Here is a 13,260-nt window from a genome sequence, read left to right as displayed (position 1 = left end):
GAAAAAGTGCTTCACCTTTTATTTTGATAATCAATGTTGAGTTTTTAACCTTATGGGCACTTGGGTGGCTCAGTCAGTTAAGCATCTCCTTTTGCTTGGGTCATGATCTCGGGGTCCTGGGACTGAGTCCCGAGTGGGGCTCCCTGTTGAGTGGGGGAGCCTGCTTCTCTCACTCCCTCTGCCCCTCCTCCCCACTCGTGCTCTTTCTCCCTCAAATAAATAAATAAAATCTTTTTTTAAAAAAGTTCTTAACCTTAAATGATAATTTTCAAAAATTTGAGGTAATGTGTACAGCAAGGATTTAGAAACACTGTTCTGAGAAGCTAACAAGCGCTTATTTTAAAGATTATTTATTTGAGGGAGAGCTTGTGTGCATGTGAAGGAGGGGGGCAGAGGAAGAGAGAATCCTGAAGCAGACTCCCTGCTGAGCACCGAGCCACCTAGGCATCCCAAGCCCTTATTTTAAATATAGAAGAAGCTCTTAACAATTTAGTATCTTTTGATAGGGACATATGATTTTTCTGGGGTCATCCAATAAAATGTCCCTACTTTGGGGGCACCTGGGTGGCTCAGTTGAAGTGTCTGCCTTTGGCTCAGGTCATGATCTCAGGGTCCTGGGATCGAGCCGGCTTTGGGCTCCCTGCTCCGCTTTTCCCTCTCCCTCTGTCCCTACCCCCACTCTTGTGCGCACACTCTCTCTCTCACACAAATAAATAAAATCTTAAAAAAAAAAAAAAAAAGGCCCCTGCTTTTGGAGTTTTGTCTATATACGTTGGAATTTTCGTGGTTTGCATCTTACAAGGCAAAGTAGAATTCTGTCTATATATACTTTCACATTTCTGTATTATTATGACATTTTACACTAAAGGCATCTCTTAAAACAGATGCATTCTATTAAAACATGTTTTAAAGCAAAATTACATTAACTGAACCCCTTTAAGCCCGTGACAAGAGATGGTTTTCCTTGTAAAATTATAAAACTGTTCTGTCTGAATGTGGTAAAATGACAGTTGTAGCAGTGTAGAGGCTTCTGGTTGTAAAGGCATGGAGAGTGGGACACCTGGCTGGTTCATCCAGTGGAGTATGTGACTCTTGATCTCATGATCATGAGTTCGAGCCCCATGGTGGGAGTAGAGTTTACTTTTTAAAAAAAAAAGAGCATGAAGAAAAAAATGGTTTTTACTGCTTTCTTTTCTTCAATGATATCTTAAAAGATGCAGGTTACAAACTTTATCTTTGATGGAATTAAGGAACATTTTTAAATTACAACATGGTAACTGACTAGGTGCCAGTGAAGCCAACCATTACAGATTAGAGCAAATTATAAAACCTTATGTTCATGAAGATAAACTGGTAAACCTGATGTGAGTATAAATATATTGAGGTTTTTAAACAATTGGTAACGAGTTTAGGATAGAATTATCACTAGAGGCATAAGCAAAGGAGAAAAATAACATAATTACCAACTTTAATAAAAAGTTGTACAGCAAAGAATATGTAGTTATACTTTATGACTCAGCTCTTGAATAGCACACTAATCTAACCAAAATTGTGATATCACTGCATTGGAAGGATATAGTGTGAATGTATGATGGGAGATAGAGCTAAATTCTTATCTGCCAAAGTAGGAAGTCAGTAGACAGTACCTTAAACTGCAAACTCAAGATACAGCAATACAAGTCTTTACTTAAAAATATAGAGGTAGATAGAAAGAATCAGTTAAAAGAATTGAAGGTGGGGACCTCTGGGTAAGGGAAATGAGAGGAGGCTGCTGTTTGCCTTAGTAAACTTGTGGATCTTGTTGACTCTCCTAACAGTACAAAATCAAAACCTAAAGAAAATAGAGCATCCCTGCATTTGAATCATGTTTAGTCAGTACATAGCAAAGTATACTTGCAGTACTGTGTGTTTAGTATAGTCAAGACATGACAGTGGCCTGTTATGAAATCTTTATGGAAACCCAATAAGCAGTGTATCTTTTCTTGCCACATTCTGAACAAATTATGAAATAAAGCCATGAAGTAGCATGAGGAGGCTGAAATAATTTTATTGCCCTTAAAAGGTTAAATTGGAGAATACACCTTCAAACAAGAACAAAATGGGTCTGCTTCACTGCACCCCAAAATTAAATAAGCTTACGCACTTAGCAGAAGGCATGCTCCCTTAGGGCAACTCACTTCCCTGAGGTTAAGGGCGAAGCCTTATTGGTCATACCCAGTTTATTCATTCCCAAGTTTACCAACCAGTTATGTCATGCAGCTCCCAGCAGAGAGAAAGTAGCCTAATTGAGCTCCTTTCTCAATAATGAAAACATCAGAACTGTGGAATTTTTCCAGTCTAACATTAAGTTCTTTTAGTCTAAACACTTTTTAAATCTTTGTTTCTTTGATTCTCAGTTTTGCCATAATAGTCTGTATATATACCCAGTGTACATTCATTTTTATTTGGTATAAAATCAAAGAAATTTTATTATATTTAAAGAAGGTATTTTTTAATATAATGCCCCCAATTAAAAAGTATTTAATCCAAATATGAAGAAGTTATAGATAATTTGTACTTTATTTTTGGAAAATGAAACCTGAAATTACTTCTGAATATTATTCTCAGAGGTCTATTTTCTTAAAGAGTTTATGTAGTATTCAGAATTACATCTGTTTTTAACCTCCACTAGAATTTGCAAAAAGTAGTGAGTTAGTTCCTGCTTGAGTGCTTGCTATACATGAAGTCCTGTATAAATGTAACAGAAGGTAGTATAGTCATTTCTATGCAGGAGCTTATGATTAGGGAGGAATGGATAAGACTATTTAACAGGAATCGTACAAAGCAGTACATAGAGGTACCATAAGAAAGTACTTAAGGGGAATTTAAAGAAAGGAGAGCATACTTTGTTTTGTTTTGTTTTAAGATTTTATTTATTTATTTGACAGAGAGACAGCCAGTGAGAGAGGGAACACAAGCAGGGGGAGTGGGAGAAGAAGAAGCAGGCTCCCAGCGGAGGAGCCTGACATGGGGCTCAATCCCAGAACGCCATGATCATGCCCTGAGCCAAAGGCAGATGCTTAATGACTGAACCACCCAGGCGCCCCACATACTTAGTTTTTGAAGGGAGATAGACCAGGAGTTGAAATGGCTTTTAGGAGTGCCATCTTAGGAATATCTTAATATCTTACTTTTTTCTCTTAATATTTAGTCTTGATTGGAGGTGCCTGAGTGGCTCAGTCGGCTAAGTGTCCGCCTTTGGCTCAGGTCATGATACCAGTGTCCTGGGATTGAGCCCCTCATTGGGCTCGCTGCTCTGCGGGGAACCTGCTTCTCCCTCTCCCTCTGTCTGTTGCTCACCCTGCTTGTGCCCCCTCTTGCTAGCTCTCACGCTCTGTCAAATAAATAAATAAAATCTTAAAAAATACTTAGTCTTGATTGAATCTTAGAATTTAGGATATCAGTATTACAGTAACTTGTGTTCTCATTACAAAATAAGTCTGTCCATTACAGAAAATTTTAAGAAATTGGGAGAAATATAAAGGGTACAAAGGCCATCTATAATATTTCTCAGATAATCACACCCTCATACTTTTATTGTTCAAGTTGTATTTTCTTGAAATGAAATTGAAATCATCCTTAATGTATACTATCTTGAAGTATGTACTGTTCCTTTTATCTAACACGATAGCACGTAGAGCATGAATATAAGTTAGCCTGTTCCCCATTATTGAGCTAAGATGAACATTATTTTGTATGTCTTTTTCTGTAGTCTCTGATTATGTCCTTAGGTCACCTTTTTAGAATTTGTTTTCTTGGGACATTTTTAAATCTCCGAGGGTTTGTTTTCTTTAATACTCAATAAATCTTTGTTAAAGGATATGTGTATTTATTGGGTAATAGTATTTATTTGCATTTATTGAATAAGTCTTTCCCTATTTTTCTTTCTTGGCTTTGAGTATACTCAGACTAATTAGAGGATTTGTGGTTCTCTGTTTTACTAAAACATTTAAATCTCTTTTATTCCTTGTTTATCATTTGAAATTTAGTGTGTATGTATGTTTTATGCTTACTCTTGAACATTTCTGATACTTAATTTTGAGGCATACACTAAAAAGGTCATTTTTTAAATGTTATTTCTTTTTGGAAAGCAGCCTTACCTACAGTTTGATTTCTGTATTTTTCAGGGTTACTTTGAAAGTTGCAACATACACAGAAACCGAATAGCAGGCTTTGAAGTAAAAGCCTATGCTAACCCCACAGTGGTTCGATGTGAAATTCATCATGGGCAGACTGGAGGAATATATGTGCATGAAAAAGGAAGAGGACAGTTCATAGAGAATAAAATCTATGCAAACAACTTTGCAGGTGTATGGATTACCTCAAATAGTGACCCAACAATAAGGTATTTATATGTAATTATGGATGGAAATTACTTTTTCACTTCTTGTGTTACAAGAAAAGTCAAGCTTTACTCTTATTTTCTAGTCACCTGACTACTGCAAAATAGATTTTCCTAGTAAATGTCTATGCTTCTGAGTGAACATAGCTACTGCATTTATTTTTAGGTGTTCTGTTTGTTATCTAAGTCATGCATTAAATTATTTTATGAACAGTTGCAAATGCCGTGATTTTTATTTTAAATTCATCAAACTGCATTATAAATGAGTATATAGGGCCATGTTCTTCTCTTGGAACCTGAATGACCTTGTCTTCTCTCTTTTTTTTTTTTTTTTTTGTCTGAGAGTCTGCAGATAGCATAACTCAGGGAAGTAATTATCTCAAAGATTCTTGGACAGAGAGACCAAAAATAACAAAAAGTCAAACTTCAGGCCATCACTTTTAATAGTTCCTACCATTCCCTCTGGCTACAGTAAGGAAATAAACAGATCCAGTCTGAAAGGCGTTGGCTAATAAGACTGTAGAACAGAACTATTATAATTTAATCAGTAACGATGAATTATTTTTAATTGCCAAGTTTTATTTTCCACTGGCTTTATGAAAGTAGATTATGGGATTTCCATCTTGCTTAATATTTAGCAAATGTGTCTAGATCAGCTTAAAAAAAAAGTTCCAAGTGTATTTGTTATTTTGAGGGGAATTTTTAAGAATGATATTTTGTCTCAAATACTCGGTGGCTCTTTCAGCTTTAGGTCTTAGAAGGAAAACAAGGGAATTTAGAAATTAGCTAGTCTTGAGTTCCTCATTTTACAGATTAGGAAACTATGGCTCCTAGAAGATAAGTAATTTTTAAGGTGCCATGAGTATGAGTAGCTCTGCAGTTGATTGTGTTAAACAAATAAGCTCTTGCTGAATAGATGTTTATTATTTCTCATAATTATAGGGGGAATTCTATATTTAATGGAAATCAAGGGGGAGTTTACATCTTTGGTGATGGACGAGGCCTTATTGAAGGAAATGACATTTATGGTAAGCATGTTTTGTTCTATAAAATTTTGGAGCTTGGCCTATCTTCCTGACATTAGCAAAGTGGGCCACTTTGAAACCAAGTAGGAGAACTGATCCAGTTTCTTTAAATTCTCAATAAAGATTATTTGTGATATTTATTTGCTTAACAATCATTGCTCACTTAACATTTACTGAGTACCCACTGTGTACCAAGAACTATACTAGATACCAGTGATGAAAATATAAATAAGACCTTAGTCTCAGGGAGTATCTACAGTTTCCTTAGATTCACTCCTTTCAGTTTGGTACAAACTATAAAGGGAGGAGTGCCTGGGTGGCTCAGTCGGTTAAGTGTCCACCTTTGGTGGTTCAGGTCATGATCCTAGAGTCCCAGGATCAAGCCTCACAGTGAGCTCCCTGCTCAATGGGGAGTCTGCTTCTCCCTCTTCCTCTGCTTTCCTCCCCCTGCTTGTGCTCTCTCTCGCTCACTCTCAAATAAATAAAATCTTTTTTAAAAAAAACTGTAAAGGGAAAATACTTATTCCTCATTAAAACTTTCTGAGATATTAATTCAGTGGACCATTATTAGATGTGTGTGTGCTAGACACTGTAAGTTTCTGGGCTTTCTCTTTTGCTAGTACTTACCTGGATAATACTTATATAAACAGAAAGCTTACTTAATTCCAGGTATTATTCTGAACATCTTACCTGAATTGAGTCATATAATATTTACATTAACCTGTGAAGTAGATACTGTTAAATATCCCCACTTACTGATCAGGAAACAAAGGTATAATGAGTTTAAATAACTTACTCAGAGTCATACAGGAAGGGAGAGTTCCTGGGATTCAAAACTTGGTACCCTGGCTTCAGAGTCTCTACCCATAACTATTATGCCCATACTGCCTACAGTTTTTCTTTTTATACTCCTAGTTCCCTTAGTTTTGTTTTTTAATGCTCTTAGACCATAAATATCTTTCTGAATATGACATATTTCACAAAATCGTGCTTTTCCTAAAATTCTAAAAATTTTAACTACTATGTAATGTAAAACTCTTGCTGTGTTCCAATGAGGCTCCATATGTTGACATTGTAACTTTTATTTTTAAATAGGCAATGCATTAGCAGGAATTCAGATTAGGACAAACAGTTGTCCAATTGTTCGACATAACAAAATTCATGATGGCCAGCATGGTGGGATTTATGTGGTAAGTTAATGAATATAGTTCTAGAATGTCATGCATCAAAACCAGGGGAGAAAGGGTGGAAGAGGACAGAATTATGTCTAGCCTTAGGTAGGCCATATTCAGCTTACAGAATATGAATTTATGACTCTCTTTAATATTTATACAATAAATAAGACTCTTGTTCTCCCTGCCAGTATATGAATGACTTTTATAGTATGTGTGGTGTTCTGTAAAATTCAATCAACTGACTGAATTTAGGCATAGAGAATATACCTTTTTATTAAAGTCTTTATTCATAATTGGCATTATGGGCTGAACTCAAAACAACAACTGATTGGCTGAGTTATATTTTTACACTGGAGTTTTGCTGGTGTGACTGCACTTAGGAGTCTGAAATTTTCCAAAAGTAGTAAGTAAATCCATAATATCTCTGAAAGTACTAATAATACTAGAATATTTTTGAATATTTTTTGAAAAGTCAATATTTCATTTGAATTTTTATTGAAACACAATTGAGCACCTTACAGAATTTTGAAACCATGTATTGGTCCTATAGCTTCTGTTCCATGGTATAACTGAAACTGTTGCACACTGATTCAAGTGAGAAAATGTAGGAAATTTCAGAAAGGTCCTTGTGTAATGCCAGGTGTGACTATAATTTTTATTTTCAGTTCTAGAAATGTCTGTCTTAAATCTTCTGCTCAAACTAAAAATAAATATTTTAGTAACCTGAGACCTTATTTTGAATGATTTCACCAGTAATTTGAAATAGCTGTTAGTTTACTAAATGAGAGAGCTTTAGTTTGTTATATATTTTAGAATGAAGTAAGAAGCTTAAAAGTACAAAACCACATAAAGAACAGTATAAATACTTCTGGAGCTTAAACTCAGGTAGAGGCTACACAAAAACAATGTTACTACCACCTCATCCAGATTAAAAAATAAAAATTTAGGTGTTTTTTTTTTTTTATAACTGTCTTTAAAGGGGGAAACACACTATAAACTACTTGTTTCTAAAATATATATTGTATCAATGTAACTTTTATTTAGCATGAGAAAGGACAAGGCGTAATAGAAGAGAATGAAGTTTATAGTAATACTCTGGCTGGGGTCTGGGTGACAACTGGCAGCACTCCAGTACTGAGAAGAAACAGGATACATAGTGGAAAGCAGGTAAAATTATTCTGGACTCTTATATGGGAAATACATTGTTTTATAAACTTTTTTTGTCATTTGAAAGCAATTTTTTTTTATTTTAGGTTGGTGTTTATTTTTATGACAATGGACATGGAGTGCTAGAAGACAATGATATATATAATCATATGTATTCAGGGGTTCAGATAAGGTAAACATTTTTCACATTTGGCTTTCTTTTGGGAGGGAGTTGTGTGGGAGTATGGTGGGGTATGTAGAAGAACTTTCCTTGTTATTTAATGCTCAATAAAATTTCCTCCTTTTGTATATATATTCATACTCTTACCACATGCTTGGCTTACCACAAGCTTTTCTTGAACCAGCTGAGGATAGCAGCCAGTGGCACATACGCCGCCCGCCTTAGGAGTGTGTTTCCAGTGTTCTGTCATCCACTCTAATAGTCATAGTTGCCAATGTACCCCATCGTACTTGGAAAGTAGAAGGCTGTATAAAAACACTTGTGAGCTATACCTGGCATGTTATAGGCACTCAGTATATGGGAGCTTCTGTTTTTACACTATTTCTGTAAAAGTAATAGTTTTTTACATCCCTCTTTCCGGTATTTTAAGTTTTAGAAACTGTAGTAGTACTTATAATTCAGCCCTTCATTTTGTATATGAGGTGAGTATACAATAATAGTAGTCACTTAATCTAACCTCCTCAGTTTAATTTACATATTAGGAGACTCTGTAGTAATAATATAATCTATAGCTAAGTGTATTCTGTGGGAATTAGAATTAAGCAAAATTAAACCAGTGTCTTTACCGACAAACTTCTCAGAGCATCTGGAAAGACTCATTCTTACTGTGATTAATGAATTTTTTCACTGTTACCTCATATAACATGGGATATGGGAGTAGAAGCAGTTAAGATGGCATTATTTTCTGTTGTATCCATAGGACTGGAAGCAACCCCAAAATTAGACGAAACAAAATCTGGGGAGGACAAAATGGTGGAATTCTTGTTTATAATTCTGGTATGTTTAATCTTTCATCTTTTTCTTATTGCTAATTGCCTTTAGAAATACACTTTCCCAAATAACATAACCTAAATTTTTATACCTGTAGGTCTAGGCTGTATAGAAGACAATGAAATATTTGACAATGCAATGGCTGGAGTCTGGATTAAGACAGATAGTAATCCTACACTAAGAAGAAATAAAATCCATGATGGAAGAGATGGTGGCATCTGTATATTTAATGGGGGTCGAGGTATTGTTGTTAATTTTGCATTAGTAAAAAATCCAATTTTTCGATATTCTTCCTCCATATCCTTAATGATCAGTGACATTGCCAATTAATATAAGCTTTAAATGAGTGAATCTCAGTCTTTTTCCTTATCAGGTCTTGAGATGGTTTAGGTTAGTGCCTAGAGGTAAAGGAGATAGATGTTTACACAATTTTTCTTTTCTTTTTGTGACCATCTTCAGTGTGCTAATTGTTAGGCATTGTTAAGGTAGAATTTGTTTACATTTTCTCTCTGGACTTTCTATTATTTAGTGATATGATTATACTAAATATCAAGGTCCAGTTATAGAACTAGGTTAGAAATTAACTGGCCTGTAAATATATGAAAATGTCTGTAGTAAATAAGTATTGCTTTGTACCTGTTTACAACTGTGTTTGTTGGAGAGTGGAATTAATGAAGCCAAGGTGTGCCTGGTTTTGTATACATAAAGGTCAACTCATTTTGCATTGAGGCAAGAGTTCCACAGTCCCTGCCCCTTGCAAATATATGTTGTTCAAAAAGACTAGGGGAGAATGTCAAATGCAAATTTATCACCATTCCTGAAATGTCAGTAACCCAGCACTGTACATATTTTATGTGAAAGGAATAGCTAGTTTTTACTACAACATAATCAACGAAATTTACTACTACAGCCAAGCAGTGATGCTTCCATTACTGACAGACTCTGAAAGAGCTCATAATCTAGCAATTCAGTAAGGTGACATATCTGATAGGAGTCTTTACAAGATTTAATGAGGAAACACAATACAGTGGATGGTCTTATTTGTAAGGTGTTGAGAAAAGGTTCATGGACTAAAATCACTCGAGCTGCGTCTTGAAAAATGAGTATTCACGGGTAAATGTGAGGTGGGGAGGCCATTCCCGGTGCAGAAAGCATAATTCACACTTTCATTTGTTTTGTACATATTTATTAATCGAACACCTCTGTACCAACAACTGATACAGATGCTAAAGATACAATGATGAATAAAACAGTACTACATCCATAAAGTTTATAGTCTAATGGCATATTGTAAACAAAAGTCTAAAGGAAACAGTAAGGCGCAAAGAGGTACTGAAAGTTGGGCCTAGAGAAGGGGCAAGCCCAGATTCTAAGAGACTTTGTATATGGAATTCAGACCGGATCTTTGCAAAAACAAAGATTAGAGATAGGGACTTGGAGTAGTCTTTTCCAGGGGAAAAGCAATTTAGAGGTCAAAACTGAAATGACAAAGGCGGGTCAAATGTCTACAGAAATAATAAACTCCTCCTGTCTTCAGAGAGCAGAGAAATGCTAGTACACAACTAGTAATTCACTATACATAAGTAGGTTTTATAGGAGTAATACTAGCTAATTCTTTAGTGCGGCATACGTTTACATGTATTAATTCATTTAATCCTCATTATAACCTTATATGTAGGTGCCATTATGCCCAGTTTAGATAAAAAAACTGAGACAAAGAGTAGGTAAGTAATTTGCTTACTCAGAACTAGGTGGTGGTGGAATCCGTATTTGAAGTCTGATTCCTCAGCTCATTTTTTAATCATGTTATACTCAGAAGAGAGAATAAATTTGATGGAGGGAAACTGAAATCTAGAGGAAGTGACTTAAGGAAGAAAGAAGGCAGGACATTCCAGGATGAGGAAATAGAAACCAAAGGCATTAGAGATAAAAATGTATAGCATATTCAGAACATAGGTAATGTAGTTAAGACAAGAGACTAGGTTAGGGGAATATCTTGAAAGACTTTAAATGGCAACTTAATTTTAAACTTTATTCTCAAAATAGTTTTTAAGCAGAGAAGGGACATGATAGAGTTGTAGGAAATTGGGAAGAATAGCAGGAGAGAGAGTAAAGGAAATTATCAAGTAATGATTATAATAATAATGGCCAGAAATAATCAGGGCTTGAATGAAAGCATTGAGGCTGCAGTGGTTCTAAAAATACTTCAAAGGAACTAATTTTAATTCAGTGTTTTTAGTGAGAAATAGGTACCAGTCACTGGGAATGCATTGGTGAGTGAACTTGACATGGTTCCTGATAACCATGGAATTTCCAGTTATTGGTTAGAATGGTTACATGCCATTTTAAGCAGCAGTTTCTGGTTAAGTCCTCCCTTAAACTCTGAATTTCAGCTGAAAAATTAGTCCTTTGAGTTTTATACAGTGCAGTTAATAAGAAACTAAAAACCTAAATACCACCAAAAAGGCTAGTAAAATTTGTTATGTGCATTAGCCTTAATCTGAGGAAATATTTTATTATAGGTCTCCTTGAAGAAAATGATATTTTCAGGAATGCTCAAGCAGGTGTTCTCATCAGCACTAATAGTCATCCAGTCTTAAGGAAAAACAGAATATTTGATGGATTTGCTGCAGGTTTGTATTTTCTTTTGTTACCTGTAGCTTGTTTTCTAATACATTAAAGTGTTTGATCTTTAGTACATTAATTCTCTTTTTGCTTAATAACTGAAGGTGTGCAAAGTGTGTTGTAAGAGTGGCTGAACGCCTGTCAATTACCAATGGCTTATAAGAGCACCTAATCCAAGTTTTGAATTCTTCTAAGCCAAACTAAATCTCTCTCTTGCTATTTACTAGTAATTATGAAACCTTAATTGGGATAGAATGCAGGCTTGTACTACCATTTGGAAAACAAATTCAAGCCCTCTGGCTTCAAACTTTTTTTTTTCTTCAAGATCTTGGTAAGTGAAATCCAAGTATCGCGCATATGTTTCAACTTTTTGCCAGGGAAGACGACACTTTTTTTTCTTCATATGTACAACTAGTGGCTACCTAAACATACTTCTGGGCAGGCATTATCCTCTTTTGCTTGCCAAGAAAATAAGTAGTAAGTTATGAACCATATGTAGTAGCATTCCTTCTTCTAAAGGATAGTGGACTATTAACTGAAAAATAAATGTTATTCTCAGTGACTCAAACATTTTCATCTTATTCTTTGTACGTTAAGAAACTGTAACGTGATGATGTATCTACTGTTTGTAAATTTTACTTCAGGTATTGAAATTACAAATCATGCAACTGCAACACTAGAAGGCAATCAGATTTTTAACAACCGGTTTGGAGGCTTATTTTTAGCATCTGGTGTTAATGTGACAATGAAAGGTATGTTGGAGTTTGTTCTGCCTATAAATACACAAGATATGCCATGAAAAGATAATGGTATCAGAAGCCATTGCTGTCACTCTATCAAGTTAACTGCAACTCAGGGAACTATTTTGAAAGCTTCGACTGTTCTAAACAGTTGGCAATATCTTCCACAGGGAAAATCCATTTCTATTTTAAGCTGATTTTTTTTACTTAATTGGTTAGCCTCCTTTAAAGGTCTTAAAAAGGGACTCTTCTATTAGAATAATCCTATAACCTATATCTTTTATCTTAAGTCTTTGTCCTCATTTTTTTCTTTTATTACAGATAACAAAATAATGAACAATCAAGACGCCATAGAAAAGGCTGTTAGTAGAGGCCAATGTTTATATAAAATATCAAGTTATACCAGCTATCCCATGCATGATTTCTACAGGTATATTTCTGAATTACTTGTGAGTCTTGAAAAGGGGGAGATAGTGATTTTCTTTTCTAAACCGGCAAGACATTTTTAGATGTTTCTCTTAAATGTAAGCTAAAGGTAGAGAAAATTGGGTATTTGCCAATGGAAAGAGAATATAATTGAGAATTTTGTATTTGTCCACATTAAGTTCTGTGATCAGTCTACTTGAGGGTTCTGTTTGGGACCATAAATACCGGAACGTATACTGCGGCAACTGCTGCTATCACTGGAAAGGTGGAACATAATGCTTTTGCTCAGGAGTTACAAAGTAAAGCTCTAATTAAGTGTCCCATATACCCCAGTCACTGAGTGGTTTTTGACTCCCTTCCCACCCCGCCCCCAGGTTAAATTTTTTTTAATTAAAGTTTCAGCTGCCTTTCTACAATTTGCAAATCTGTGGTTTTCCTCAGAAGAGACAGAACAGGAGATGGACTTACTACATTAAAGTCCTTTTGCAGAAATTAATCTGAGCTAGAGCCACAAAAATTTTGGTCCTCTTTTAAGCCATAGGTCATAGGGTAAAATGCAGTATTTTGAGGAAATAACATTTCAAGAAAAATAACGTAAGCTTTTGCTTTTTAGATGTCACACTTGTAACACCACAGATCGAAATGCCATATGTGTGAACTGCATTAAGAAGTGCCATCAGGGACATGATGTAGAATTTATTAGACATGATAGGTATGTAGCACACTTGCT

General features: G+C 35.2%; 1 protein-coding gene across 1 annotated transcript in view; it reads left to right on the top strand.

The window, feature by feature from the left end:
- The window catches only part of FBXO11 (F-box protein 11), an 84,572-nt gene that overhangs the window by 69,923 nt on the left and 1,389 nt on the right, over positions 1–13,260 (top strand). Inside the window, exons 12-22 of the mRNA XM_026486309.4 lie at positions 4,167–4,384; positions 5,324–5,409; positions 6,502–6,596; positions 7,626–7,748; positions 7,835–7,920; positions 8,669–8,745; positions 8,837–8,980; positions 11,262–11,372; positions 12,009–12,116; positions 12,426–12,534; positions 13,144–13,242. Of these exons, the coding sequence (XP_026342094.2) occupies positions 4,167–4,384; positions 5,324–5,409; positions 6,502–6,596; positions 7,626–7,748; positions 7,835–7,920; positions 8,669–8,745; positions 8,837–8,980; positions 11,262–11,372; positions 12,009–12,116; positions 12,426–12,534; positions 13,144–13,242 (1,256 nt within the window). The remainder of the gene's footprint in view (positions 1–4,166; positions 4,385–5,323; positions 5,410–6,501; positions 6,597–7,625; positions 7,749–7,834; positions 7,921–8,668; positions 8,746–8,836; positions 8,981–11,261; positions 11,373–12,008; positions 12,117–12,425; positions 12,535–13,143; positions 13,243–13,260) is intronic.

This window comes from Ursus arctos, unplaced genomic scaffold (assembly GCF_023065955.2).
Source record: "Ursus arctos isolate Adak ecotype North America unplaced genomic scaffold, UrsArc2.0 scaffold_8, whole genome shotgun sequence".
NCBI classification, from domain to species: domain Eukaryota; kingdom Metazoa; phylum Chordata; class Mammalia; order Carnivora; family Ursidae; genus Ursus; species Ursus arctos.
Note: the sequence above shows the minus strand (reverse complement) of the source record. Positions and strands in the feature narration are given on the sequence as shown.